The sequence below is a fragment of the Aythya marila genome (genome assembly GCF_965140915.1).
Source record: "Aythya marila genome assembly, chromosome: 16".
Lineage (NCBI taxonomy): Eukaryota > Metazoa > Chordata > Aves > Anseriformes > Anatidae > Aythya > Aythya marila.
This window is the reverse complement of record NC_139057.1, coordinates 12,733,751-12,761,717: the sequence shown is the minus strand read 5'-3', so window position 1 is coordinate 12,761,717 and position 27,967 is coordinate 12,733,751. Positions and strand designations below refer to the sequence as shown.

General features: G+C 64.9%; 1 protein-coding gene across 2 annotated transcripts; it reads right to left on the bottom strand.

Annotated features, from left to right (window-relative positions):
• Positions 1 to 25,108, bottom strand: MTCL2 (microtubule crosslinking factor 2). 2 transcript variants are annotated; one of them, XM_082773476.1, is made up of 15 exons: positions 24,311 to 25,108; positions 18,513 to 18,737; positions 17,413 to 17,571; positions 15,225 to 15,287; positions 12,185 to 13,411; positions 10,799 to 10,915; positions 10,509 to 10,634; positions 9,970 to 10,200; positions 9,746 to 9,853; positions 9,416 to 9,583; positions 8,453 to 8,704; positions 8,227 to 8,298; positions 7,765 to 7,835; positions 6,080 to 7,529; positions 1 to 5,992 (listed from the first exon to the last, which is right to left on the bottom strand). In XM_082773476.1, exons 1-15 carry the CDS (start codon positions 25,082 to 25,084, stop codon positions 5,843 to 5,845), a joined length of 5,193 nt encoding a protein of 1,730 aa, XP_082629602.1. In that variant the 5' UTR covers positions 25,085 to 25,108; the 3' UTR covers positions 1 to 5,842. The 2 variants fall into 2 exon arrangements, with proteins under 2 accessions (XP_082629602.1, XP_082629601.1); XM_082773475.1 differs by having other exon boundaries at positions 10,799 to 10,918; positions 24,311 to 25,107.
• Positions 25,109 to 27,967: the final 2,859 nt, after the last annotated feature.

The following is a 27,967-nucleotide window of genomic DNA, read 5'->3' as shown; positions in this document are numbered from 1 at the left end:
TTTTTTATAGAGATTTTTTTTAATGTTTATTTTTAACAGACTTGGTTTAGTTTTTTTGTTTTGTTTTGTTTTCTACAATAATTCAATGTAAAAATCCCAGTACAATATACAACAGTTTGAACGGTTGGAATAAGAAATCCAGCTTGGGGAGACACGTTAAGTTCAGCTAGTTTCTAACACAGGTAGCAAACTCCCTCCACCCTCCCCCAAACTCACCAGCCAGGAAGGCATTTGGACGGGAACGCTCTACAGATGTCACCCCCACCCCAGGACGCTGGCTGCCCCGTCCCTGCCCGTGTCGCAGGAGGACACAGCACGTGGGACGTGGCATCCCTGCGGCATGGCTGGGAGCCCCCAACGTTGCAAGGCAAGGTCTGCGGCCGGCTGGCCCTTGTGCGTGAGTGGTGTAGGATGCTCTGAGAGGGCCCTCCGTGAAGGTCCCTCCGGGTCCGGGGCTCCCACGGGATGGAGGAGAGGTTTGTCCTCCCCGTGGCAGCAGCGCCAGCAGCCCCTTGCCCTGGTGCAGCCGTAAGGAGGCTGGAAGGGAAAGGCCATGTCCCTGCACGGCCCGGTCCGAGGAAGGAAAAGGAGGAGATGCGAGGGTTCCTGGCTGTGGGGTCTGAGGGGTCATCTCAGGGGTACCTCACTGGCCTGGGAGCTGGAAGTCTTTCAGGAAGCCACTTTGGCTTGGCTCATGGTGCTCAAACAACGTGGGATGGTCCTGCTTGAGTAGCTTGGAGGGGTCCTGCTCAAGCTACGTGGGGTGGAATTGCTTGAGCAACATGGGAAGGTCCTGCCTGAGCTACAGGGGATGGTCCTGCTCAAGCAGCCATGGGATGGTCCTGCATGAAGAGCATGGAGGGGTCCTGCTCACGCAGCCGGGGGTGGCTCTGAGCAGCATGGGGTGGTCCTGCTGGAGCAGTATGGGCTGGTCCTGCCTGAGCACCACAGAGCAGCTGCAAGTGGCCAGGATGGTTCCTCGTGTCCCGCAGCATCCCAAGCATGGCACTCAAAGCCATGTCTTGCCCCTCTTGGAAACCCTCCACTGCTTGGAGAAATCTCCTGCAGACGGGTGTGCTTCAGGAGCTCCCTGGTTCCAAAGGGTTATTGCTGATGCTGAATCAGGACACCAGTGACCAGTTCCACCTGCACCAGCCCCAGGGATCTCCCACCCTGCAGGCTGGGCCCTTACCTCTGCTACGAAAACACCTCGAGCAGCGGGGATGGGGTGGGAGGCTGGTTCTCCATCCGCCAGCCCCACACCCCATCCCCAGCGGTAGGGGCCCTTCCTGCTTGCAGGGGTGGCTGTGCTGGGGGTGGCTTTCCTGGGCTGGTAAGGGATGGGATGCAAGGCACGGGAGGGAGGAGGAGAAATAGGTGGTAACAGCAGGGGCCAGACGGGCTGGGAATAAGAGTGCTGGAAGAACAGAGAGGAGGCAAGAGGTCAGGCTGGGAGTAGAGGGGAGGTCAGGATGGAGCTGGGAGGTGAAGGAGAATGAAAGGATGGCAAGGAAGGGAAGGGTGAGGTAAATGAGGATGGCTGGAGGTCAGGAAGAGGTGGAGGGGAACCCATGAGGTAGGCGGGACACGTGGAGAATGAGGGATGGGGAGATGGGGAGAGGTGGAAGAATGTACAGAAAAGACAGGGATCTGCTGGAAAGAGGCCAGGGGAGGGCCACTAAGATGATACGGGGCCTGGAGCAGCTCCCCTGTGAGGAGAGGCTGAGACCTGGGGCTGGTCAGCCTGGAGAGAAGACTGAGAGGGGATCTCCATGTGTATAAATACCCTTAAGACTGGGAGACAGAGGGATTTGGCCGACCTCTTCTCAGTGGGCTGTGGGCACAGGACAAGGAGCAATGGCCACAAAATGGAGCCCAGGCAGCTCCGCACCAACATGCCAAAGAACTTCTGCACGGTGAGGGTGCTGGAGCGCTGGGACAGGCTGCCAGGGAGGCTGGGGGGTCTCCTCTGGAGATATTCACGGCCTGGCTGGGTGCCTCCCTGGGCAGCCTGCTCTGGGGAACTGCTTTGGTGGGGGGGAGTTGGTGATCTCTGGAGGTCCCTTCCAACCCCTACAGCTCTGTGATTATGTAATGTGAGGAGAAACATTGAAACTGGGAGGTGAGTGACAGCCAGGGATGGTGAGCTGGCTGGAGGTCAGGTGTGAGGAGAAAGGCAACGGCAAGAGCTGAAAGTGCGTGGGAAGGGATGGGGAATGATGGAAGGGGGAGGTTGGCAGGAGGGACGGGGAGACTGAGGTGGAGGAAGAAGAGGTGGGAGATGGAGGATGAAGAAGGTATAGGAGATAGCAGAAGAGGACAAAGAGCTACAGGAGATGAAAAGTGAAGGATGATGAAAAGAGGAAACAGGAGGTTGGAGGAGGATGAGGAGAACCAGGCAGGTGGGAACTGGGAGAGGAGGAAGAACAGGCACACGGTGGGAGGTGCTGGGGAACTGGGGAGAGCAGGAGCTGGAGGAGGATGGAGGTTGGCAAAGTGATGGACAGTAGAGGAAGATGAGAGGAGAGAGGAGATGAAGAGATGGTAGGTGGTGGAGGACAAGGAGGGAAGGAAAGATGGATGAAGAGGAGGGATGAGGAGATGGGAGATGGAGGAGGATGACAAGGAGATGGAGATGTTTAAGGGGTAGGGGAAGACAAACTGGTGAGAGATGGAGGGGGACTGGAAACGTGGGTGTGAATGAAGAGGTTTGGGAAATGTTGACAACTGGAGGGACAGGGAAATAGTGGGAGGTGAGGATGGATTGGATGGGGAAAAGGATGAGGAGACAAGAGGCAGAAGAGGATGAAGATGGGGAGAAGAGAAGTGGAAGAGGTTAAAGTAGGTTGCAGTGATGGTGGGAGCTCACGGATGACGAGAAGGGATGGCGAGACGTTGAGATAAGGAGTAGTATGAGAGGAAAAGACTGGAGGTGAAGCAGGGTGAGGACATAGGACAGCATGGAAGCGGAGGAAGATGAGATTAGGAGATGGTGGGAGGCAGATGAGGATAACAAGGGAGGGGATGTGGTGGATGGTAGTGAAGCACGGCAGGGAAGGGTGCACCATGGGGTGATGGAGGGGCACAAGAAGGAGGGATGGGACACGGTGGGAGCGAGGAGCAGGGACAGAAGGGGTGGGACACAAAGGATGATGGAGGAGCAAAATGTGACATGGGAGGCGATGGAGGAGCTCAGGGAGGGACAGCTGAATGTAGCTGGGACCTCTGGGTGACGAGGGGCACAAGGGTGGGAAGCCAGGGCAGTGATGGGGACACGGCCGGGCAGGATGGGACAGGGGAGGCGTGGGGAGCACCAGCGGCACGAGACCACCACGGAGCTGTGAGGAGCCCACGTGGGGTGAGAGGCCACAGAGGACCCGAGGGTGATGGCAGGGAAGCCACGGCGGCGTGGCAGAGCTGGGGTCAGCACACGGGGATGGGGAGAGGAGGGGACACCGCGTGCGGGCAGCTGGCAGGGACGGGGTCTGGGGGCACCCCACAGCCAGGGGCCACCCCACGCTCCCCTCCGCAGCCCGTGAAAGTGGCACTGAGGGTGCAGGTGAGGGTCTGCAGGGCTTTATTCATCACACGACAAGCAGGCACGGCACAGGGGGCGGGTGGGCGCCGTCATCGGGGCAGGTCCTGCCCTTCATGCGACCTTGGGGTGGGCACGGGGACCGTGGTGAGGACGAGGGCAGAGGCTGCAGGGGCTGAGGCCAAACCTGCCGCCTCCCCAGCTCATGATTTGTTTCCAGCGCCCCGGGCTCAGCCAAAGCAGCTCCTGCCTCTCTGCAACGCAGCCTTGGCAAAGCCCCTGCCGTCCCCCGTCCCCGTCCCCATCCCCGTGGGAAACACCTGGCACCCCTATTTACAGAGTAAGACAGAACTGACCGATATTACAAATAATTAAAAGGCAGTTGTAAAAATGAGAAACCACATTCCAAAAGTAGAGAGTCTTTTAAAAACGGAACGGAAACAAAACCTAGTCCTTGATGAAAACGCTAAAAACCACCCCGGAAGGATCTATGTACAGCAGGAGAGTGCTGGCGGCAGCGCTGTGCCCGCCGGGGGCGTGGGGGTGGCCGGGGGGGGGACGCTGCCTGGCCCTGGCTGCTGGTGACACGCCGGGGTGACGAGGGCCCCGGGGGGCCGGCTGGCCGCCCCCAGAGCGAAAGGCCATCGGTGCTGGGCCGGCTGGCCCTGGCTGATGCTGGTGTGTCCGGAGACACAGGCAGTGAGCGGCTGTCGCGGAGATGCTGACGGAGGCTGCGACGTGGCAGTGATGCGGCCGTGCTGCTGCGGGCAGCGAGCGGCTGGACGGGAGGGGGCAGCAGCCGCGGCAGCAGGAGCGTTTTCTGAGCCTGGCTGCAAGATGACAGCAGTGCACAGAGCCCCTGGCGCGATGTACACAGCCTCAGGACAATGCGCACAGGCTCTGGAGCAGCGCGCAGAGCCCCCAGGGTAACGTACAGAGCCCCCAGGGGCTTGCACAGAGCCCCCAGAGCACTACGCACGGCCCCTGAGCAATGCAGGAGCCTTTGGAGCTGTGTATAGAGCCCCCGGGGCACTGCACAGAGCCCCTGGAGCGATGTCCGCAGCCTTAGAACAACGCCCGGAGGCTCTGGAGCAATGCCCAGAGCCCCCCCCGAGCAATGCCCAGAGCCCCGGCAGGCACAGGCACCTGCAGGCAGCTCCATCTGTGCGAATCCTGCCCAGCCCCCGGCACGCAGCTTGAAAATAGGTCGAGCAGCCACCTCCAAAATCACCCTTCTCGCCCCGGGCTGTGCACAGGGGCACCAGCGCTGCCGGGCTGCTGCCCTCCTCCCTCCCCAGCTGAGGCTTTTCTCGATGGCGACCGCCCGACCGCTGTGCGGCGGAGGCTGCGAGCCGGGCTGCAGCCGCCCAGCCCACAATCTCTTAATCCAATTGGTGCATCTCCAAGTTAGCTCGTTTCGGTCTGTTTTGTTTTCAAAAAATGCACTTGGTTTACATTGCAGGCTGTCCGGAGATGGGCAGAGCCAAAAGAGGAGGAAGAAAGGAAAAAAAAAAAAAAAAAAAAAAAAAAGGGTGGGTGCGGGGGAAACAAGGACGGGGGGCAATATTTCAATTCAGCACTCGGAGGAGCAAATAACTACACGTGGCCCCGGGCAGGGAGGTGGGCGCTCTGCAGGGTGGAGGCTGCTGGGGGGGCCCCAACGCGCTGCTCCCAGCCAAGGCCCATTGGGATTAGGGATTAGGACACGCCACGCGTGCACCCAGCTTCCCCACCACGCCGGCGGCTGCCCGCACCCTTCCCACCAGCAGAGGAGCCCGGCAGCCCCCCAGCAGCAGGAGGGCGATGGGGACAGCCTCCGTGTGCGCCGCCCAGCCCGGGGACCCTCCCCGCCTCCCTCCGGCCTCCAGGATGCAGCCGACGGATGCGGCTGATGCAACCGCCCCGCAACCGCGGCCCTCGGGGACACGCCGGGCAGGCGGCGCTGGCCACGGGGCCGGATCCAGCCCACGGAGCCACGCTGCCTCCGTCCCTCGACTCCAACCCCGCGGCGCTTCAGCCCTGGCCGAGCAGCACCGCCACCTCGCACGGCGGCCGTCCCCTTCCCCAGGCCACCGCGGGGACCCCGCCGCTCCCCCCCCTGTGCCGGTGACACGGCCACCCCGGCGGGACGCCCCGCTGCTGCCGGCAGCCTCCGCCGCCCGGCGCCCTTCGCCATCTGCTTCTTAAGCGTCCCCGCGGGTGAGGGGACGGTTAGGAGACAGATGCGTCCCCGAGAGGGGCCCCGCGGGCGCTCTCGGGGCAGGAGAGTGGGAAGCAGGCAAGGCTGCGCGCCCCGTCCCGCCGTCCTCACTCACTCAGGGGCCCCGGCTTCTCCTCTGCCCTGGGGGGGTCCGCGGGGTGCAGCCTGCACTTGGAGGGCGAGTGGCGGGCGGCAGAGCGGGAGGGCCGGGCGAAGCAGGAGGTGAGGGACTGCGAGCTGCAGTCGCACGCCATGTCCTGCAAAGAGAGAGTGGGGGCGGTTAGAGGGTGCCGGAGCTGCCCCCGCGGGACACCCCGGTGCGCGGGGGGACCCCGCCTCGTTACCTCGCTGGCTAGAGCCGAGATGAGGTCGGGGTCCCGGGGGGCCGCCTCCTTGCTCCCTTGGCCAGGGGATGATGGCTTCGGGTCCTCGCAGCTGCTTTGTTTGAGGACTTTCTTGCTCAAGATGCGGGAGGCGCTTTCAGCCGGGTGGTAGGTGGCCAGGCCGGGGTGCTCGGTTTTCTTGGCACCCTCCTCCCCGCCGCCGGCATCCTTCTTCTCCGGGGGGGCCGTGGGGCTCTGCGCCCGCCCGCAGACGTTCCTGAAGAACTCCTGCACCAGGCCGTACTTGGGGGCCTCGGGCTTGGCCCTGCTGCCCTCGGGGCAGCCCGGCTTCCAGATGGACTCGGTGCTGCCCGCGTGCTCCACCACGCTGAAGAGGCTGGACAAGCCGTCGTTGATGTTGCTGAGCACGGGGCTGTCACGGGTGGTGGTGGAGCGGGCCCAGGCGGAGCCGTTCTGCTTGCCCTGGTGCAGGTTCCAGAGGCTCCTGTCCTTGGAGGCGTCCAGTTTGGAGGAAGACCTCCTCTGCAGCTTCGGGGAGCCGTATTTTGGGGAGCAGCAGGGCCGCTCGATCCTGGAGTGGACCTTGTCCAGGGAGGAGGAGATCTGCTTGCTGCGCACGGAGACGAGGGAGGAGCTGCGGGGGGACCAGCTCTTGCCGTGCACGCCGCCGCGCGGCAGGTCCGTCTGCAGGCCCACGCTCACCGTCTGGATGGTCTGCGTCCCCACGTGGGCCAGCCCCACCGTCTGGCTCGAGGCGCTCTTCACCTTCCTCTCCAGCGAGCTGGAGCGGATGGCCTGCCGCACGCAGTTGGTGATCTCCTTCATGTCGTCGCTCATGTTGCCGGAGATCTCCAGGTCGTGCAGCGAGGGCGGGAAGCGGGGCACCGGCGGCACCGCGCTCTCCACCGCGCCGCCGTCCAGCAGCTCCCGCTGCTGCTTGGAGAAGTTGCACAGCCACTGGCTGTACGTGCTCTCCGCGCTGGCCGACTCCTCCGGCTCCTTGGGCTTGGCCATGGTGAACAAGAAGCCGGGCTCGATCATGATCTTCCCCTCCTTGTTGTGCACCAGAGGCGCCTCCAGCCGCCGTGCCACAGGCGGGCTGTAGTAGATGCGGATCCCCGTCTTGTCGGGCGCCGTGTAGCTCCTCTGCATCTGCTTCTGGGCCGGGTCGTGTCCCGAGAAGCTGCTGGCCCGCGAGTAGTCCCAGGAGGAGACGCCCAGCTTCTCCTTGGCCAGGCCGTCAGGGGCAGGTTGCTCGATATTCACATATGTACAGTTCGGGGGAGGAAGGCCGGTGCTGTCCCGGATCCCGTTGGGCAGCAGCTGGGCGGCTGCAGACACCTTTTTGCCTCGGGAATGGTCGCCCAGCCCGGGCGCAGTCTTTCCAGGGAGGTAGGGAGAACAGTCGAGCAAGCTTTCGAACTCTGACATGGAGGAAACGGACTTGGTCCTGCGGGAGAAGAGAGCACAGGGCTCACCAATTGCCCAGCCAGCAGGACAGGGGGACGGTGTGGGGACAGCTGAAGGCTCCACCCCAATGGGACCTGCTGGGCACCCAGTCCTGCTTCTCGCCTGCGGGACAATCCTGGGCCACGGCTGTGTCCAGTCGGAGCTGGAGGCAGGCCTGGCTGCGAGGGCTGCTGACCCCCTCCACGCCCCGAAGATCACACCACTGACGCACTCACCTTTTTAGGTTGGTTCCCTTGGCTTCTTCTTCAGAGATTGTCTCTTTGTCTGTGATTTTTTCGTTGAGAGCCTAGGAGGACACAGAAGCAAGCTCTGGTGGCAGAAGGCACAGGCCCATAGCACACGGATGTGCTGGAGCAGGGGCTGCACCCTGCTCCTTCCCGGCACCTCCCCAACATCCCCAGGTCCTGCACCCCACCCCCAAGGCTAAACAGGGCTGGCTGTGACCAAAACTATCCTAAAGCAACTGTCTGAAGCCCCTAGGGTTTGCCACAGCACGATGAGCCATGCTCTCTGCTGTCTCCACCTCCCTAATCCCTGGTGGCCTCCCTGCGACCATGGCTGGGAGGCTGCTGCTTGAGGGAATGCTATTTTGGGGTGCACACAACCTCCCCCTAATTTTTAGCACAGACCTGAGCCCCGTGGGAAGCCAAAGGACCACGCCACCCTCTCCTGCCCACCTCTTTCCAGTTGCCGCCGTGCTTCTCCATTTCAGAGTGCTTCAAAGCCCATGGGTTGGCTCCTTTCTGCAACTGGAGAACATGCCGGTCACCCAACGCGTGCGTGTGCCCCTCTGGGCACACAAAGCCTCTGCTGCTTGCTCGCCGGGTGTGCCCCAGGGGCGTTCAAGCACAGCGAGCCAGCAGCAGAGGCTGGAGGACACGCGCACGGTCGGGGACACCACACCTGGTTGAGTTTGTTCTGCAGGTCCTTCGCTTGCTGCTCCGCCTGCTGCTGCTCCTCCTTGAAGCGTGCCAGCAGCTCCACCTTCTCCTGGTTCCAGTTCTTCTCGCTGATCTGCAGCTGCTTGGTCAGGTCCATGACGGCGCTGTAGGACTCGGCCAGGAGGTGCTGGTGCTCCTCGCGCTCCCTCTTCAGGGCCACCTTCCAGTCCGGCAGCGCCCGCTCCGTGAGGCCTTTGCCCGCCTTGGCCTCCAGCTGCGGGGACACGGCGTTGGCAGCCCCGTTGGGACAGACGGACCGACGGATGGCCACCCAACGGGATGGGGGCTGGATGGCCCCACTGCCCTCCTCCCCGCCCCATGAGGGTGGCACTGCCTGGGGCTGGCAGAGCGCTCCCTGAGAGGCTCCACTGCTGGCCCTGAAGGCATCTGGAACAGGGGTGCTGCCCCCACGGAGCAGCTTGCTTTTGGGGAAGAGACAGGGGAATTGGGGACCGCGGATGGGCACCGTGGAGAAACGCCGCCCGGGAAGCGCTGGCACCGCTCTGGTGAGCAGATGCACAGCCACCGGCTGCTGCCAGCACGGCCCCAGGGAGCCAAAACCCCTCACCACCACGAGAGAGGGCACAACGGGCCGGGGGACCGAGGGGACAGGAGAAGAGGGCTCTGGTGCTGCTCCAGCAGGGGACGGGGTGAGCGCGGTGCGTGGCCAGAGCACGGTGAGCACCGGCACCGCCCCGCCCGCCCCAGACAAACCCAGCAGAGGAATAAAGAGCATCCTCTGCTCCCGCAGTCGGATTTTCGTGCCAGCCCCGTTGCTATAGAAACTCGCCTGCCGGAGCTGCTGCTCATTGTGATTCCTGCCGTGCCATCCTTCCTCCCAGCCCTCCCCAGCAGCAGCCAGGGTTTGGCACCCGGCGCGGGCAGCCCCACCCCAGCCCCGCGTCCCCCCTCCCGCGGCTCCCACCTGGGCGATGTGGCACTTGAGCTCGGCACGCTCCATCTCCCAGGCGGCCTTGGCCTTGGTGAACTGCTGCTGCAGCTCGCCGGCGCCGCGCCGCTCCTCCCGCAGCTCCGTGCACAGCTCCTTCAGGGTCACCTTCATGTCCGCCAGCGTCTTGATGCACTCGTTGGGCTGCCGGGGACCGGGGGGTGAGCGGGGGCTGCCGCCTTTGTACCCAGGCCCTGCACGCCGCCACCCCCGGGGGGAGGGACGTGGGGTGCCACCAGGGTTTGGGATCACCCTGCCGCCCAACGGTGATGCCCAGTGGGGACTGATCCTGCCCACCCCACTCACCGTGTTGGGGGTCCAGGCGTCCCCAGCGCAGGTCTTGTTGTCCGCCTGCTGCTGCGGGGCGAGCTCCTCCTCCTCCAGCAGCAGGTACAGCTCCTTCATGCTGTTCACCTGCAGGAGACGGCACAGGCAGCGTGCTGAGGGTCCCACGGATCCCGTGAGGATCCCACGGCACCCAGCCGGGGACAGGGGACATCCAAGTGTCCCACCACCCGTGCCCACGGTACCTCCAGGAAGTCATCGCCCTCGCTGTGCACTATCTTGCCCTGGCGCCAGCGCTTGAGGAACCACTTGAGCTTCATGAAAAGCAGGAGGAAGCTCTGCCTGAACTGCTGCGACTCCTGCACCAGCAGGTTCTTCTCCTGGCTCCAGAACTTCTGCTCCAGCCGCCTCTGCAGGTTCAGGCTCTGCAGCTCGAACTCCCGCCGCAGCAGGGCTTTCTGGTGGTCCTCCTTCAGCTGCAGAGGGACACGTTGAGCCACCAGCACCCGCGCAGGCTGTTGTGCCTCCTCCCCACGGCCTCGGCCCAGCATGGGACCCCAAAATAATGCCCCCAGCTCAGCCTACGGGTAGCTGCAACCCCGCTGGGAGAGCAAGGCCATCAAAGCAGGTGTAAACCCTGCACGACTGCACACCCACGTGCACAGAGAGGCACGCTCGGTCCCTGCGCCCCTGGAGGATGGGATGTTGTGTGGTCCGGGTGTCACCAGGGGGGTCACCAGACACATGGGGCCCCTTCCTCCCGTGGCCACCACCGCCCGCTCACCTGGCAGATCTTCTGCGAGAAGTTGTCCACCTCGTCCTTCCGCAGCTGCCTCTCCTGCGAGAGCTGCTCCTGCAGCCCCCGTAGGCTCTCGTTGGCCTCCGACAGCACCAGCTGCAGCTCCTTCATCTGCAAGGGCACGGGAGGGACGGTGGGTGGGTGCCCAGCGGGCAGGGGGACGTGCTCAGCACCCCCTCCCCAGCTCCGCAGCCCTCCCACTGAGCTGCTCCCCGGGCAGCCCCACCGAGGGGCCACGCACGGCTCCCCATCTGTGCTGGGAGGTGGCTCCGTACCTCGGTGGCGTAGGAGTCGTTCTCGTCGGGCCGGCAGGTTTTGTAGCTCCGGGGATGCGCGGGGTCCGTGTCCTTGGTGTGGGTGATGCGGTAAGGGTCGGCGTCCCTAAAATCAGGCTGCTGCATGCGTGGGCAAGTTAATGAGAACAAACCAAAAGAGCGGGAAGAAAAGAAAGCCAGAAAACAAAACAATGGGTCTCCGAAACAGTAAAGGACTACAAGACAACAAAAAGGATGATGAGGAGAAGGAACTTCATCACCATGGTGGGAGACAATGTGGAAACCAAAAGGAAACACAGGATGAGACACGTGGCCTGGATTGTTTGGGGAAGGGGAAAAAAAGAGAGAAAGAGGGAAAAAATGTGCAAACACCAGTTACGGTGCCATGCAGTGACTGGGGGAAACCGGGACCTGGGGCTGGTGGGACTGTGGTCCAGCAGCATGCAGAAAAATAGGACTCTGAACAAGCGAGTGTGCTCCAGAAAGGTGCCCTGCGCCCACGGTGGGACCCGTGTCCCCAGCCAGGTCCCCATCCCTGGCTGTCCTGGCATGGACTGGCCTCCCCGGACAGGAGGGCACGGGCTGCTCTCCAGGGGAGGGTTCCCCGTTGGAGACAAAGCTGCCTCGGGGTTTTTGCTCTGCAAATTACCCTGCCTGGGAACTGTCTCGGTGCACACCAATGGGGGCTGAAGTTCCTTCCAAGTTGGGTGCCTGCAAGCCAGGCTGCGAGGGAAATTTAGGTTGGATATTAGGAGGGGAGGTTTAGGTTGGATATTAGGAAAAACTTCTTTGCTGAAAGGGTTGTGAGGCATTGGAATGGGCTGCCCAGGGAAGTGGTGGAGTCACCAGCCCTGGAGGTCTTTAACAGATGTTTAGATGTAGAGCTCAGTGACAGAGTTTAGTGGAGGACTGGTTAGTGCTAGGTCAGAGGTTGGACTGGGCGATCTTGGAGGTCTCTTCCCACCTAGATGATTCCGTGATTCTGTGAACTTGGGGTGCTCTTACGATGCCGACCGGACAGGCTTTCAAACCAGGGGCCCCTCCCCGTCAGCAAAGAGCATCACAGCTGGGGACGTTTGGCTCTGCGAGGAGCCTGCCCACAGATGGAGGAGAGCGGCCGAGCCGCCCCGCTGGGGTGGGACACGGCCGTGAGCCCCCCGGCCCCACCTCCCGCCCGGTGCACACTCTGTTGGAGCAGAGTCCTATCCTGTCCCGGGTGCCACGGCATGCAGCGAGGCGAGCGTTAGTTGGGGGATTGCTCTGGGGAGGCAGGAGGAGGGGAACGTTACGGGTCAGGGTTTGTTCCGTTAAAGCAGGAGAAAAGAGCGAGAAGCGGCAAATAAAGCAACGAGTGCTGCGGGGCGGCCGCGGGACTAAGCCCCGTACCTGGAAGTCGGAGCCGTGCTCCTTCTGCAGCCCCTCCTTGGTGGCCTCGTGGCTGCCGGAGAAGGGGAAGGAGTCCGCGTGCTCCTTGAGGCCGCCGGCGAGGTGGTCCACCTTCCTCATGAAGCAGCCCAGGTCCTGCTGCAGCACCCCCAGCCTCATGAGGAGCACGTTCATCAGCTTGGCGTCGCTGGGGCCCTCGCTGCTGTTATCCACCGCCTCGGCCAGCAGCCCCCCCACGCACTCGTTGTCCAGGCACAGCTTCAAGCCGGAGGTGAAGCCGTTGGCGTCCGAGATCAAGACATCGATGGCTTTGCTGACGAGCGCCGCTTGGTCCCGGATGCCCAGCAGGGTCTCCAAGTCCTTGGCCTTGAGGAGCTTGGCGGCGGGACCCCCGTCCAGCGCCTTCCCCCCGCCGGGCCTGTCCTGCTGCTCGGCCTCGCCGCCGTGCCCGTCCCTCCAGCCGGCGGTGGGGATGCACTGTGCCGAGTCCCCGGCCTCGGCGTCGGTCTCCAGCATGGGCCGGGTGGTCTGGCAGGAGGCCAGGTCGCAGCGCTGGAGGTTGGAGAGGAGGACGCGGTTCTCGTACTGCAGCTTCTTCACCTTGCCGCTCAGCTCGCTGATCTGCACCTTGGCCGTGGCCAGCTCCTCCTGCGAGGGCTCGCTGACCACCGAGCAGCTGTCCTCCGACAGCGTCACGTCCAGCTCGTGGTCCGACTTGTACTTGTTGAGCTCGTTCATCAGGAGCTTGTTCTGGTCCTCCAGCTCCAGCAGCGAGCGTCGCAGCAGGTCGGCCTCCTCCTCCACGAACTGCAGGTGCCGGCGCAGCTCCACCACCGTGTCCCCCGCATCCCCGCAGCCCGAGGGGCACGCCAGGAACCGCAGGTCCTGCCCCGGCAGCTCCCTGTCCCCCTGGCCCTTCATGTCGTCCATCTCGGCCCGCAGGCCGCGGTTCTCCACCTCCAGCTCCACTATCCTGCGGCTGAGGATGTTGGCTTCCTCCTCCACCAGCTTCAGGTGGACCTTGAGCTCGGCCTCGCGCGAGTGGGGCGAGTCGGCCAGCTCCTCCACGGACAGGGAGCTGTCGAGGTCCCCGTAGAGGGACCTGTACTTCAGCAGCTCCTCCTTCATGCCGTCGTTCTCCTTGGCCAGCTTGGTCAGCTTCTTGCACATCAGGGCCGACTCCTCCTTGGCAAAATGCAGCTGGCACTTCAGGTCCGCGCTGTCCTCCTGGGGACCGAGCGGGGACGGGTGTTAGGAAGGGCCTGGGGGACCTGAGGGACATGGGGCACTGACACCGAGGTGGGACGTGGGGACCTGGCCCAGCCCTGCCACCACGTGTGACGGGGAGGGAAAGCTGCCGGGTGCCAGGGGAAGTGGCTGGAACGAGGCCTTCTTCTGGTCGGGTTTTGTTTTTCACGAGGGCTGGAAACCTCCCCAGGTCCCACCCATCGCCCAGCCCCTTTCCTCCCAGCCTGTCCCTGTCCTGTCCCTGTCCTTGCTGCCCCCCTCGCCACACACGGGGGTGGCAGCCCCAGCCCTGCCCGAGCCCTTTAGCTTCCCAGAGCCCTCTGTGGGGTTTTGCTCAGGCTGCTTTTCAATCCATTAACAGCCAGCCCCGCTGTTTGCCCTCAGAGACCGTTTCTCAGCTACGGAGCAGTTTCTGGACAGAGGACCAGGATTTCCTGACGCCCAGCTCGTGGCTTCCTGTGCTGTGGGGTCACTGCAGCCCGCTGACCGCCTGCAGGGGACCCGCTGGTGGCACCCAGCGCCTGCTTGCCCCGTCCCCAGCTCCCCAGTGCCCCTCCAGCATGGGCAGCGGTGCCCGCAGGGCTCCAGGAGCCACCAAACGCTGCGGTGCCTCCAGCCCCGAGGGGCTGCCCTGGGCTCAGGGTGCTGCCTGATTCCCCAGCATGGCCACGGGGACAGCGCCACAGGGCCGCAGTCCCAGCTGGGCAGACGTGACCTCAGTTCCTGTTTTTTCCAGGAAAAAATAAATAAATAAAAGCGCCCAGGCGGGTGCTTCCCCCTGCCCCTGGCATGGCCGGGGGGGCACCCACGCTCCAGGCAGCATGGGGAGCACCTCGAGAGCTCCCGGGGTGGGGACAGAGGGGACGGAGCTTGGTTTTGTGCCTGCCCCCTGCCCCAGCTCCGTGTTCTGTGAGAGCCCTGTAGGGCCGGGCAGGAAAGGGGCCCAGGAAGGCACCGCTGAGTCACAGGCGGCTGCACTGGGGCGGGAGGGAGGGAAGAGGATGGGGACCCGCTGCCAGGGCACCGGCACCCCGGGGAGCCCAGGGCTGGCTTCGGCTTTGTACCCGCTCCTGCCCTTCCCCACGGCCCCACAGCGGGGCCCTCAGCTCCGTGCAGACGGCAGCGAGGGGGGCAGCGGGGTGTGTGCTGCCAACTGCAGGGACACGGGGACATGGGGCCAGCCAGGGAGCCCTGTGACGAGACCCTCCCAGCAGGAAGACCTTCACGGGGCTCCCCGCCAGGCTTTGGGGCGCAGGTCTGCTGCCCAGACCAGATCCCACGGGGCTGCCTTCGGGAGGGGACTCGGGGGGGTGTCTGAGCCCTTGGCTCCTCCCAGCAGCAGCCAGCCCTGCCCCTCCCCGCTGACAGCGTTAGGACTCAGGGCAGCTCAGCACAACAGCGAGTGACAGATGAAATCCTCCTGCTGCTGGCACGTCCCCCTCCCCGTGCTGGCCCAGCAGCCTGTCACGGGGCAGGGACAGGGGCAGCAGCCTCCAGCTGCTCCCCACGGGGTCCCTGGGCCCCCCAGGACCACCCTGCAGCCCGGCCGCTGGCACAGGCAGCCCCGGCACGAGGAAAAGGTTCAAGCCAATGCCTGCTCTGAGGCCCCATTGATAAAGGAGACAAGGGATCCTTGAGGACAAGGAGGATGGCCCAGCACATCAATCCCTGCCTTGTGCAGAAGGCAGAGAAGCCCTGCAAGGAGGGGATGTCGCCGCCCTGCATGGGACTCCCCCCTGTGCCAGGCTCAGCGGCTGGCACCGCTACCTGGGGTGGGCACCGCAGCCCCTACCTGCACTGACGGCTTCTTCTCGGCCTTCCCGAGGGAGCGAGAGCCCCTTTTCTTCAGGGAATTCTGCAGAGAGAAGAGAGGGACGTTACCCACGGCCGCAGCATGGCACGCCGGTGTGCACACACACAGAGCCACCCCGCCACCCCCAGGGCTGGGGACACCGCAGGCAGGGCAGTGCCGATGGCTCCACGGCTCATGACAGCCAGAAAAATGCCAAGGCCTTGTGGGATGAGCCCCTCGCCATGGGGGAGCCGGCCTGCCAGGCGTCGTGTCATGAGGCTTGGCCAGAAATACCCCTGCGGGCACGAGAGCAGGAAGGGAGCAGGAAGCGAGTGTGGAGAGGCTGAGTCATGGCAGGACTCACGGGGAATCCCAGGCCGAGATGGCTCCGGGGCATCCCAGCTTGGGAGCAGCCGATGCTCCCCACCACCTCCCCACCACCTCGTCCCTGCCTGCAGGCAGCAGGGGGACACATCCCTGGTGCCTTTCTCCCCGACCGGCTGCAGCTGCAAACGGAGACCTGGGATCAGCCACTGGCTGTCAGGCTGCTGGGGACAGCCTGCGAGAGCGTGACAGCGGGATTTTTGTCCCTAAATCCCCCAGCAATCATCCTCCTGTCCCTCGGACTGCCCCAGCACAAGAAGCACCCGGCGGCAGGCAGCACCAGCATCCCCGGGGGCACAAGGGACGACCCCAAGGCTAGCGAGGACAGCTGAGACACAGGGAGCCCAGGCAGAGCCATAAGGGTCTAAAAAAACCCACATCAGTGTGAACCTGTCCCCGGCCACGCACCCCATCCCGCTCTGCCGGGGTGGGTGACGCAGCGGGGTCGAAGCCCCCCCAGGCATGGGGGGCCGGGGGCCGCCCCGGGCGCGCTTCCAAGCTGGCGCTGAGGCCCCAGCAGCCAAAGAAAGCAGCTGTGAAATGTAAGCGGCTGCCTGTGCCAAGGTGCCGGGCTCCAGCTTTCCTATTAAGGCCAAGACCAGCGCTGGAGCTGCTGCACCCCCCCGGGGGCTCCCTGTGCCACGTCGGCATCCCTCGGCCCAGCCCTCGCCCCGCGTCCTGCGCTGGAGGTGCTGCGGCCCCTGAGGCTGGGATCGAGCCCTGGAGGGGGGTGAAGGCACCTTGGGGGACACACTGCACGTCCCACCGTGGAAAAAAACCTCGTGGAAGCGAGAAAGAACGGGCCCGAGGGGCAAGCCCAGCCCTGCCCAGCCTCCTCCTGTTCGCCTGGCTGCTAACAAGCCGCCGTGCCGCTGCTCTGCGCCCTCCGGCAGAAGGGAGGAGGCGGCTGAGGGCTGTTAACTCTAATTAACGCTCCGGAATAAGTGAGTAACCCCAACGCCTGGGGACGTGCCCTTTCCGAGAGTGGAAGCAAGCCCCTGTGCTCAGTGCAGAGCCCAGCAGGAGCTGCAGAAGCACCCAGCACGCCCGGCTTTGTCCCCACATGGCTAGCCCGCAGTGACAGCCGGATTTGTCCCCAGCCATGTCCTAGCACAGACCCTTCGGGCTCATGTGGCTGCAGAGGGGACATCTCCGGTCCCACACGTGCAGCCCCCTGTCCCTGTCCCCACTCCTGGTGGCCCCGAGCAGGCAGCAGGGCTGGGCGATGCCGCCGCGTCCCCCCGGCACACTGCCCTGTGCTCAGCCAGCGCCGCCTCCCCAGGCTCCCCGGGGACCTGAGGCATTCGGGGCAGTAGGGAAGTGGGTTACGAGCGCCGTGATGGATCACACAGCGGTGCTGGCACCGGGATGCCTTTCCTGTCCCCGAGGATGGAGCGGATGGGATGTCCCCTTGCTGCACGGGGACCAGCAGCACTCCTGGCTGGGAGCTCATCCCAGACCGACGGCGCGGAGCACCCCGGTCTCGTGCAGATATGCACGTGGCTTCCCAGGACACCCGCAGGGGACCACGTGTGTGCCAGCCGAGCCCAGTCGTGCCCTAAGGGATTAGCCCAAGCTGCACGAAGCCGTGGTGCAGGAGCACATCCCTCCCAAGGGCGGTCAGGACAGCCCTGCTGCCTGCACATCACGGCGGCGCTGCTCGGGTTTCACCAGCATCTGCAGCACGGTTTGGGTTTCAGCGATGTGAGCAGGGCCAAGGGGCTGCCGCGGCACAGGGCCAGGACACCTGCTAGGGGCTGAGCCCTGGGGCCACCCGCTGGTCCCCCCTCCGTGTCCCTCTCACCTCTCGGAGCTTGTCCATCTCGTTCTGCACCACCTGCTTGGCCAGCTCCGTCTCGATCAGCCGCTGGCGCAGGTCCTCGTTCTCCTCCTCCAGCCTGATCCTTTTCTTCTCCACCACCTCCAGCTCGTTGTGGAGCCGCACGGAGACGTCCTTGGCCACCTGGGGACACAACGGGGCAGTCGTTGGGCCGGGCACAGCAGCACACTGCGGCCACAACACGAGGACAGGACCTCGTGGGCACCTCCCATCCCCAAACAGCACCCACGGAGCTCACCAGGGTGCTGCCGAGACCCTTGGGAGCAGACACCACACTGGGTCACACCCCGTCCCCAGACCACCATTCCCCCCGCCCCTATTTCCAGTGGCCAAACCCTGCTTTCCTCCATCCTATCGTGGTGCTGTGGGATGCTCGTTGCCTTTTTGTGCTTTTTTTCCACGCCACCACACTGGAAAAGCGGCGCCAAAGCCGGGGGCTCACCCCGGCACAGCAGCTGCACGGCTGGGAGGGGGGCGAGCGGAGCAGCCCCGCGGAGAGGGAAAGGCGAGCTGCTGCATCGGGTTACGGAAAAACCTCACAAGAGCCCCCAGAGCCCAGCGTGCCCCGGCTCCAGCCTCTGCGGGAGGCATTGCTGGGGGTCAGCACTGCACGAGCATCCCTGCACAGCCCCCGAGCCTCCCCCCAGTGCTTGGTCTCGGGCTCCTCTGTCACCTCCCAAAAAAACGAGCTGCTCCTCGAGCCACCCCCCGGCGCCAGGACGTCCCCGGCTGCCACCGCACCCCCCGGCAGCGGCTGTTCAGGACGGAGCACTCAGCAAACACTCCCTGGCACCGGGCTGGCGGCTGGGGAGGGCGAGGCAATGCCACCCCGCAGCAGTCACCTTGTTCCCCACACCAGCCCAGGCCTCCGCAAGGTTTCCACGATGGCCAAAAGGAGAAGCAGCTGCCAGGACCCCAAATTTTGGGGGAGCTGCACCCCGAGACCTTGCACATCTCACCCCAAACCACTTCGGGACCAATCCCGCCTCGCTCCACCCCTTCCCCTGGGCATCCCCCAACACCTGGGGCTGGGGACAGGGGGAACGTCACCCCCCGAGCATCACCTTGACGTCCTGCTCCAGGCTGTGGATGAGCTCGCCGTCCACCTGGCCGGTCTGTGCCACGCGCAGGCTGCGCCGCTCGGCTTTGCGCAGCCGGTACTGCAGGATGCGGCACGTCTTGCTGGCCTGGTCCAGCTGCTGCCGCAGCTCCTGCAGCTGGTAGACGTCCTCCTCCATGTAGACGTCCCTCATCTCCAGCATCTCAGCGCGCAGCTCCTCGATCTCATCCTGCGGGGAGATGCGCGTGGCACATGTCAGACCCGCAGCCCGTTTCTTGCTGCCCGGGATGGCACTGCTGGGGACAGGATGGGACGTGCCAGTGCTCAGCCTGCAGGTGGGGGCTACCACCTCAGTCTCCTCCTTTTTCCCCCAGGACACCTCCTCGCTGTGCTCCCCATCTCTCCCCAGCCTTCTTTGCAAATGTTCAACCCCCTGGTCAAGCCCCCACTGTCCCTGCAAATGGAGCAGCGCTGCTTACACCAAGGCTTGGGAAGACCCCAGACCTACAGCTGGCTCCCTCCTCCACCAGGAAGACCCGTGGACACCGTCACCCTGCTCTGCACGTGGTGGGGACACCCACGGAGCCAGGGGACAGCACCAGACCGCCTGCAGCCCATGCACATCAGCCCAGGGAGTTACCGGCGCCGTGCACAGCCCACCTGTGGCACCGAGGAAGCAACCAGAAGCACCCGAGGTGGCTGTGAAATCCCATCCGAGCCCCGCGCAGCCCTGCAGAGCCACACACCAGGGAAAGGGGGTGGATTTTACAGGGCTTTGGGGGCTGCGGTGGTGCCGTGAAAGCCCCAGCAAGCCAAGGAGCACGTGCACGGCTCCCGGCATCTCCTGCTTAAATAAACCGAAATAAAGAGGAAGATGGGGGAGGAGAGGATTCACTGCAGGAGCAGCCCAGGCAGCAGCCGCAGCGAGAAAAATGTAGGTCGTCTTGGAAAAGATGTGTCAGAAGGAAGGAGGAGACGGCAGGCACAGAGAGGAGAGGAGAGGCAACGCGGGGACAGGAGCGAGAGGCTGCCAGCAGCGGGGACCTGCAGCTTCCCTCGTTTTGCCCCCGGGCAGCAATTGCCGAGCTGGGTCCTCCTCCACCTCCTGCCCGGCCTCGTTAGCTCTCACCCTGACGGACCCCTCAACCTGGTGAAAAACCCCGATCTCCACCCAAATCTTCCCCGTAAACGCTCCAGCCACCGCAGCGGGTGTTATCCGCCTCGGCAAGACCCGGTATGATCCTGAAAGGGCCCGAGCATCCTTTTCCCTGCCCCCATTTCAACGCGAGATGACAAACTGGGGACGTCACCGAGACAATCCCCGATTATCCCCGAGCCAGCCAGCGCCACGGCGGCCGCGTGGCTTTGTGCTGGGGCTCCGGAGTGGGCAGGAACCGGGGGTGACCCCGAGAGGGAGCAGGGTGGGAGCGAGATGCTCCAGGAAGAGGCAGGATGGCCCCACTGAGGGGCATCAGTGCAGGCACGTGGTGGGCACTTCCCTCGGGCTGGTTCAACCATAAAACCCCGCAGGGATGAGACCCGGGATGTGCACGAGGGCTGCGAGGGCTGTGGTGCCCCCTGGGGTGACATCCCCGATGGAAACCCACCATGACCTGGGGAGCCCAGCAAAAGCCCAGACAGCCCGAGGAGCTTTTGGGGTGGGGTTGGGAAGATCTTGGGAGTTTTCATGGAAAAAAACACGTTACACATCACAGGTGAGCAGGCAGCTTGCAGCAGCGCAGGGGAAAACAACAGCTTGTGAGCAGGGACTGCTGCGGGGCAGATCCTGCACGGCAAACGTGAGCACTTGAAAACCAAACACCCTGAAGTGCCTGTGAGAAAAGAAGGGGGCATGAAATCAGACGGGGGACCGGTGGCTCGGGAAAGCTTCCACCACTGAAGGAATTCAAACACCCAAACACGGCTGCAGGGGCAGCCAGGGCGCTGCACGGGACGCTTCCCCCGCGAGGCCGGCTGCGCTGCTAAGCCCTGGTAACTGGATTAGGGTGGGAGAGCAGAGAAACGCCACCAGGCTGGGGGAGAGCTTAGGACGACCGAGCTGATGCCCTCGCAGGCAGAGCAGCCCCGTGGCACCACCAGACAGGCTGGAGGAAACTCCTGGGAATGGCATCTTTGCAAAATCCAACCAAAAAAAAACAGATGGAGGCGAGGACAGAGCCAGCAGCAGGGAGACACCCTTCAGAAACAGCCCGAAATCAGGGCTGGCATTGGAAGCGTGGAGCACCGTAAAGCAACGCTGAACAAAGCGTGCCACAGAGACGAGGAGGGCAAGGAGAAGCAGGGGGAATTCCCTCGGCCATTCCCCCGGTAACACGAGGCACCACTTTCACCCAAAGCCCCTGTGACCCTCAGAGCAAGCGGGTCTTTTGGTGATGTCCCCGCAGGGTGGCACAGCCGGAGCAGCTCGCAGCTCCCCGGCAGGATCCCACCCAGCATTTAGAAGCAGAAAGCAGCAGGAGATGCACAACAGAGCCACGCAAACAGCGGCACCGCTGGCAGCGCCGGCACCGCCAGCTTTGGGGCGCAGCCAAGCAGCAACCACCAGCACCCAGGGAGCAGCGCCACGTGAACCCCAAAAAGCACCATGTGCACCCCAAAACCTCGGTGTGGGATGCAAAGGAGGAGAGGGGAAGGATGAGAGCCGTGGGGCTGTTTTGCATCGGGGCCTTTGTGCCCAGCGCCTGCTGTGCCCGTGCCGAGCCGGGGTCACCGCCCAGCAGCAGCAGGCACCGCTCCCTCCCAGATTACAGGGCACGAGCAGCAGCTTCCAATTAACTCCGAACCCCCGCCAGACAGAAGAGGGAATTATGCTGTAACTTGTTAAAGGGAAAAAAAATAAAAATCAATATAAAATCAGACTGGATTTCTAAGGGAAATTATCCAGGGTGCCCTGCCAGCGAGGGGGTCCCAACACAGCGCTCGCCCCCAGTGGGGTGTGGGGTCGGCGAGGGACGCCCCACGGGACAGCCCCGGGGGTTCCTTTCGGTGCAGAGCAGCAGCTCTGAGAGCAAACATCAGCCTCCCTGCCCTCCCCTTGCACCCTTCAGCGAGGGAAAAAAAACAACACAGTTCCCAGCTTTCCACCTGCCCCTGGAAATTCAGAGGCAAACAGCCACGGGCTCGCTGCCGGCTGGGCAGGACGCTGCCAAGCCCCTTGCAGGGCGGCTGCTGGGGGGGCTCCCATCATCGGCACCTCGAGCTGCATCCCACAGCACCCACGGCAGGGCCTCAGGAGGCCGGCTGGGACAATCCCAACCCAAATCCCCAACCCGAAAAGCAACGCGTGGGCCCCAAGGGCAGCGGCTGGCAGCGGCAGCCCTGTGGCTCGTTTCGGCACTGCTGGTGTTTTTCTGAAAGCCTTTGTCAATTTTTTTTTTTTTTTCTCTCCAAGCCTTGAGAAATCACTGCTGTGAGGGGAAGCGGGTGAGGCGTGCTTAAATATGTACATTTGATTATCACGGCCGGGGAAGGAGGCGACACGAGCCGGCGCCTCGCCCTGTCGAGGCTCAGCAGCCCACTGCGGTGTGGTGGCACCCGCACGGCCCCTGGGGACACCGGGGTGCAGCCGAACGCCCTCCTGCCCCAAACCTTCACCTCTTTAAGCATGAATTTCACCTGGCTCCAACAAATTAAAACGTCACCCGCAGCTATTCTGATGAGTCCCAGGACGTGTCACCGTCACCAAGTCGGGTTCATCGGTATCCGAGGGGAGGGGAGCTGCTGCCTCTGTAGGGTCCCTGCTCGCTGCTCGACAGGGACAGGTCCCGCTGTCGTTTGGTTTAGGGTTGGCTTTTTTTGCTCTAAAGCCCCAAACCCACAGATTCACAGCCAAGCCAGCAGCTCCCTGGACCCTGCTGCAGCCCAGCCCCATTTTCTGCTCCTTGCTGGAGAAGCCGGGCACAAACTGCCCAGCGACCTCTGCTTCGGTTTTTGGAGCCCCACGGGTGCACGTGGCTGGGGTTTCTGCCCAGCTGGAGCCAGCGTGTTGTGCCTTCAGGATGGGAGAGGGGAACAAAACCCCCGAATTGCTGCTTCCCCACCCCGTGGGGCAGCAGGGAACCGTGGGGGACAGCTGGCGGGACCTGCACGGACATCCTGACCGCAGCGGGGGGGACACCAAAGTCCCTGCGATGGCCGCGGGCGCCGTGCCCTGCCTGCCAGGGGCTGAGGCCGTTGCTGCTCGTGGCTCACAAAATACCCCGAGCCCTCCAGGCCCGCAGCTCGCCGTGAAGATCACGTGAAGATGGAGTAAGCAAGCGTGCGCTCGGCCGGAGCAGCAGCGTTTTCACACGCATTCTTGGAAACCGGAGGGGCCTCATCTGTATTTTTCCAGCTCTCAGTAAATCAAAGCCCTTAAGCTCTTGCTGCTAATTCTGGCAGGAGTTTGGACACCAGCTGCGAGCTGGGGCTTTGCTAATGGACAAAGGGCCTGGCTGAGCATCTCCGGCGCGGCACCCAGCGCCCAGCCTTCACCTCGCAGCACTAATCCCAGCGCATTCACAAACTCTGGCACCTGTGCTCGGGAGCTGGCCCGTTTTCCAACCTGCCACATCGAAGGAGAAGCCACCGAGCCTGCCATCGCCTCCTGCCCCCCTCCCGAGGTGTTACTGCAGCCTGGGTGATGGCACAAACATCTCACCCAGAGCTGCACCCTGAAGAGGAGCAGAGGATACAAAGTACCCGCAGCCCGTCCACTGTTCGTGCGTCTCTGTGTCCCCAACCCCTCGTCCCCAAGCCCGCCCTGGCTCCACCACGTGCCCGCGAGCCAGCCGGGCTGGAAAAAAGCCCCAGGGAGCTGGGGGCACCGTGGAGAGCGAGCACAGGGACCGGTGGAGGGAAATGAGATGGAAAATCTTCTCCTCAGGGCCTGGCAGCGTCAGCAAGCAGAAAGGACAGCAGCAGCATCCCACCCTGCGCTGTGCCGAGCCGTGCCACAAGCTGGGCCGTGCCGAGCTTGGGTTTCTCCACGCTGAGCTGAGCTGAGCCGAGCCAAACCAGCCCATCCCCAGCTGCACCAGGCCGTGCCGGGCCATGCCTGGTGATGCCACGCCAGGCCCAGAAGAGCCAAGCCCTGCCCCTGGGCATGACACCAGAGCGAGCCCTGCCAGGCTGTGCTCAGCGATGCCCTGCCAGGCTGGGCCAGGCCACGCTGGGCTGAGCTGAGCTGTGCCCACCTGTGCCATGCCCACCATGCCCAGGGGCGTGATCCATGCTGTGCCCAGGGATGCGAGCTGTGCCCGGGGATGCTGTGCCATGCCCAGGGATGTCACATCACGCCAAAGCATGCCATGACCAGCGATGCTGCACCACAACCAAGGGTGTCCTGGGATGAGCTGCCATGCCCAAGGATGCCGTGGGGTGCCCGAGGATGCCCAGAGATGCTGTGCCATGCACAAGGATACCCAGGGGTGCTGTAACACGCTCAGGGGTACCCAAGGATGCCCAAGGACCCTGTGCCATGCCCAGAGATGCCAGGGGACATTGTGCCATGCCTGGGGATGCCCTGGGACGATGTGCCATGCCCAGGGACACTCTGTTATGCCCAGGCACACCCAAGGATGCCCAGGGATGCCCAAGGATGCCATGCCATGCACAAGGATATCCAGGGGCGCTGTGCCATGCCCAGGGATACCCAAGGATGCCCAGGGATGCTGTGCCATGCCCAGGGAGGCTCCGTTCTGCCCAGGCACACCCAAGGATGCCCAGGGAAGCCCAGGGCTGCCGTGCCATGCCCGGGGACCCCCAGGGACGCCCGGGGACCCCCTGTGGCGCCGTGCCCACCTTGAGATAGTCGTTCTCGGAGCGCAGGTCCTCCAGCTCGCGGAGCAGCCCGTCGGGGCCGGCGTCCAGCAGCTCCTCGGTGAGGTCGGAGAAGGCGAGCGAGGCGCTGAGCCGCAGCCGGCTGCTGGCCATGGAGCCGGCCGAGGGCTCGTCGGGCAGAGGCGAGGCTTCGCCGGCCGAGGGCGGCGGGGGGCAGCCGGGGCTCTCCCCGTCGCTGCCGCTCAGCTCCAGCGACGGCAGCTTCGCCTCCTCCGAGGCGCTGCCCTCCGACGCCTCCGAGCCGCTGTCGCTCAGCCCGCAGCCGGGCCCCGACCCCGACCCCGCTCCCGGCGCGGGGCCGGCGGCGGCGCCCCCCGCCCGCAGCCCCCCGGCCGCCGGCCCCGCCCCGCGGCACCTCCCCTTGGCCCGGGGCGCCCCGCGGACCGCCGGCCCCCCCCGGCCGCCCCCGCCCCGGCCCGGGGCCGCCGCCGCCGCCGCCGCTCGCGATCGCTTCTCGGCCCTCGCCTCCTTCCCTGCGCCGCCGCCGCCGCCGCCGCCTCCCGCTCGCCGCGGGGCCGCCGGGGGGTGCGCGGAGCCCCCGCGCCGGCTGCGGGGCAGCGCCCAGCCCGGCAGCTCCTTGGGCCGGGCGGGGGACGGCGCCCGCTGCAGCTTCTTCTTCTCCGGGAGCGGCGGAGGAAGAGGAGGAGGAGGAGGAGGAGGAGGAGGAGGAGGGGGAGGAAGGGGAGGCGGTGGGGGCAGCCCCCGGGGGTCCGGCTGCGGCCCCGCGGCCTCCATCTCCGTGCCCGTGGCCCCGCGGCGCGGCGCTGGGCTCGGCCCCGGCTGCGGCTGCGGCCCCGGCTCCGCCCGCCCCCGCCGCCGGGCGGGGACGCGCACGGGCGGCGAACAAAAGGCGGCGGAGAGGGGGGGGGCGAGGGGACGGGGGGGCCGCGCTGGAGGCAACAGCGACCCCTCCGCCCGCCCCCGGCAGCCGCGGGGTAAGGGGGGGGGGCGGACACGGGGTAAGGGGCTTTGGGGTGGCCCCCAGCAGGGCCCGAGCATCACTATGGGTGCGGGGCGTTGGGGTGGCCCCCAGCACCCCCTGAGCATCCTTATGGGTGGGGGGCTTTGGGGTGGCCCCCAACACCCCCTGAGCATCCTTATGGGTGGGGGGCTTTAGGGTGTCCCCAACACCCCCTGAGCATCCCCATGAGTGTGGGTCTCTGGGGTGCCCCCCCCCCCAACACCCCCGAGCATCCCTATGGGTGAGGGTTTGGTGGCCCCTTCCCCCATCTCCCCCCGCCCCCAAAGCATCCCTATCAGTGGGGGGTTTGGTGGTGTCCCCCCAACACCCCTGAGCACCCTTATGCATGGGGGTCTGGTGGCATCCTGCCCCCCCCCCCCCAACACCCCTGAGCATCCCTGTGGGTGGGGGGGTCTCTGGGGTGCCCCCCCAACACCCCCGAGCATCCCTATGGGTGGGGGGGTCTCTGGGGTGCTCCCCCAACACCCCTGAGCATCCCTGTGGGTCAGGGGGCTGGCAGTGTCCCCAAGAACAGGGGTACCCCCATGGGTGAGGGTTCCCCATGGTGTCACAAGGGTTGGGGGGGCCTGGGAGATGCCGAAGGGTGAGGGTCCCCTGGGGCACTGCAGGTCCCCTGGGTGTCCCTGCAAGCGCGGGTCCCCCGGGGCAGCCTTGGAGGGGAGGGTCTCTGGGGTGTCCTCAGCAGTGCATGTCCTGAGGTCCCGGGGGGGTTGATTGGGGTCCCCAGGGTCCCCTTAGGATGAATGGGACCCCCCCAGGCATGGGGGTCCAGCAGGGCACCGCTGTAAGCACAGGGCATCCTCAGAGGCAAAGCTCCTTGGGGTACCCCATGGGTGGGGGCCCCCCCGGGGACCCCCCCCACGCACCCTAGGGCGTCCTGCCAAGCCACCGGGGCGCGCGCGGCCCCATGGTGCTGCTGCTGCACGGTGCCTCTCGGGAAGGGGGGGGAGCGCCAGCAGCGCGCGCTCCCACCCAGCGGCACGCGTCTCGTACGTTAACAACCCGGCCCCAAACCCACGGCGAGCATCCAAAGGCTGGGTTTGAAAAATGCTCCCGCGTGCCTGCGCCCGCAGCAGCGCAGCACGAGCGTGGTGGCCGGACGCGTCCCTGCAGCAGGAAGCGGAGCCCCGGCCCCCTGCGCCGAGCGGTTTGGGCTCTGCGTGCAGGGCACCGCGACCCCACTGCACCAACACGACCCCAGTGCACCAACATCGCTGCCCCAGGGGGGCAAACCCGAGCCTGGCCAGGGCGCAGAGCCCTGCACGGACCTCAGGCAGCTTCTGACAGAGCCCCCTGTGCCCCTCCTGCCTCAGAGCCTTGGGGATGGTGTCCCCGTGTCTGCAGCAGTTATTTTGGCTGTGAGTAATGGTGAAATGGTGAATGGGGGCTACCCCCGTGTGCCAGGGAGTGACCGACGTGCTGGCCCCACCAGCCTCGCTGGGGGACTCGCCTGTCCCAGCACCGTGCCCAGCGAGGCCGTGCTGGTCCCTTCTGTCCCCAACGTGGCCGCACGAGGCACAGCCCCCCCAGCAGCAAGCAAAGGGCTGCGGCCCCAGCTCCTGATTTCCAGCATCGCTCCGTGGGTCTGGTCCTGCTGCACGACTGCCCCGTGCGGGGCCGTGCCCTGACTGCCCAGTGCAGCGCTCATTAACGAGGATCGTTAGCGTCCCATCGAGCAGTGGTTAATTGCACAACACGAGGCACGCCGTGTGCTGCCCTCACCAAGCCATGGCGCAGCGGGGAGGGGGGGTTCAGGGGCCAGATGCCATGTTGGGGACAGCCCCCGTGGTGCCGTGAGGATGGGGCACATGCTGTGCTCCCAAAACTGCCCTGAGCTCTTGGTGAGCTGGGGCTGGGGCTCCCTGGTGTCCCCCACCAGCCAGCCTGGCACAGCACAGCGGGTGTGTGGCTTGCACGCTGTCCCCAGCGCTGCCACGTGCTCCCAGGGGACACTGTGTGCGTCACCACGTGCACAGCCCCGGCGTGCAGTGGCACACGCCACATCCAGGGCGCCCTGCTCGTAGCTGGGTGTCCCCGGGCTGTGCACCCAGAGCCTCCCCACACCTCCCCACAGCCCAGGTGAGAGAGCAGCCAGAACTGCTGCCCCAGGGGAAAACCACTCAAAGGCAGGGACAGGTTTGGGGTGGAGGAGGGAGGGACGCTAACAGGCCTCAAAATGCTCCCTGGGGCTGGAGTCCATGCAGGCAGCCAGGATTAGAGCCGAGCCAACGCCACCCCGAGCCAGGCGCCCGCTCCTGCGCTCGCCACCCCCTTGGCAGGGTGGCAGGGATGAGCTGGGAGACACCGAGCCAAACCCATCTCATCCAGGGGCTGGTTTAGCGGCTGGCCTTGAACTAGCTGATCCCGGGGGGGAATTATTCAATAAATTTGAATTAAAAGCGGGCGGGCGGCTTTCTGAAGCCTCTGGAAGAAAAGCAATGAGCTTAAGCAGCCCCCTGGGCCCTGGGGAGGTCTGGCTGGCAGCCAGCCGGAGCCAGGATGCGGCACGGCCGCGGGCAGCGCCGAGCAAGGCTCCGCTCAGCCTCCCCGTGCCCACCTGAGCACCCTGCTGGATCAGGCCCCGGGCACTGACTGCTCCCGGCTCCCTCCCTGCTGGCTCCCCTCCAGACCTCTGA

What these genes read in the sequence shown, in the direction of transcription:
- MTCL2 (XM_082773475.1), bottom strand. Translation starts at nt 25,084, where the DNA reads ATGGAGGCCGCGGGGCCGCAGCCGGACCCCCGGGGGCTGCCCCCACCG. An exon ending in ACGACTCCTACGCCACCGAG is followed by an intron (nt 10,635 to 10,798) that starts GTACGGAGCCAC and finishes GTGCCCTTGCAG; the next exon opens with ATGAAGGAGCTGCAGCTGGT. An exon ending in ACGCCTGGACCCCCAACACG is followed by an intron (nt 9,584 to 9,745) that starts GTGAGTGGGGTG and finishes GGTCCCCGGCAG; the next exon opens with CCCAACGAGTGCATCAAGAC.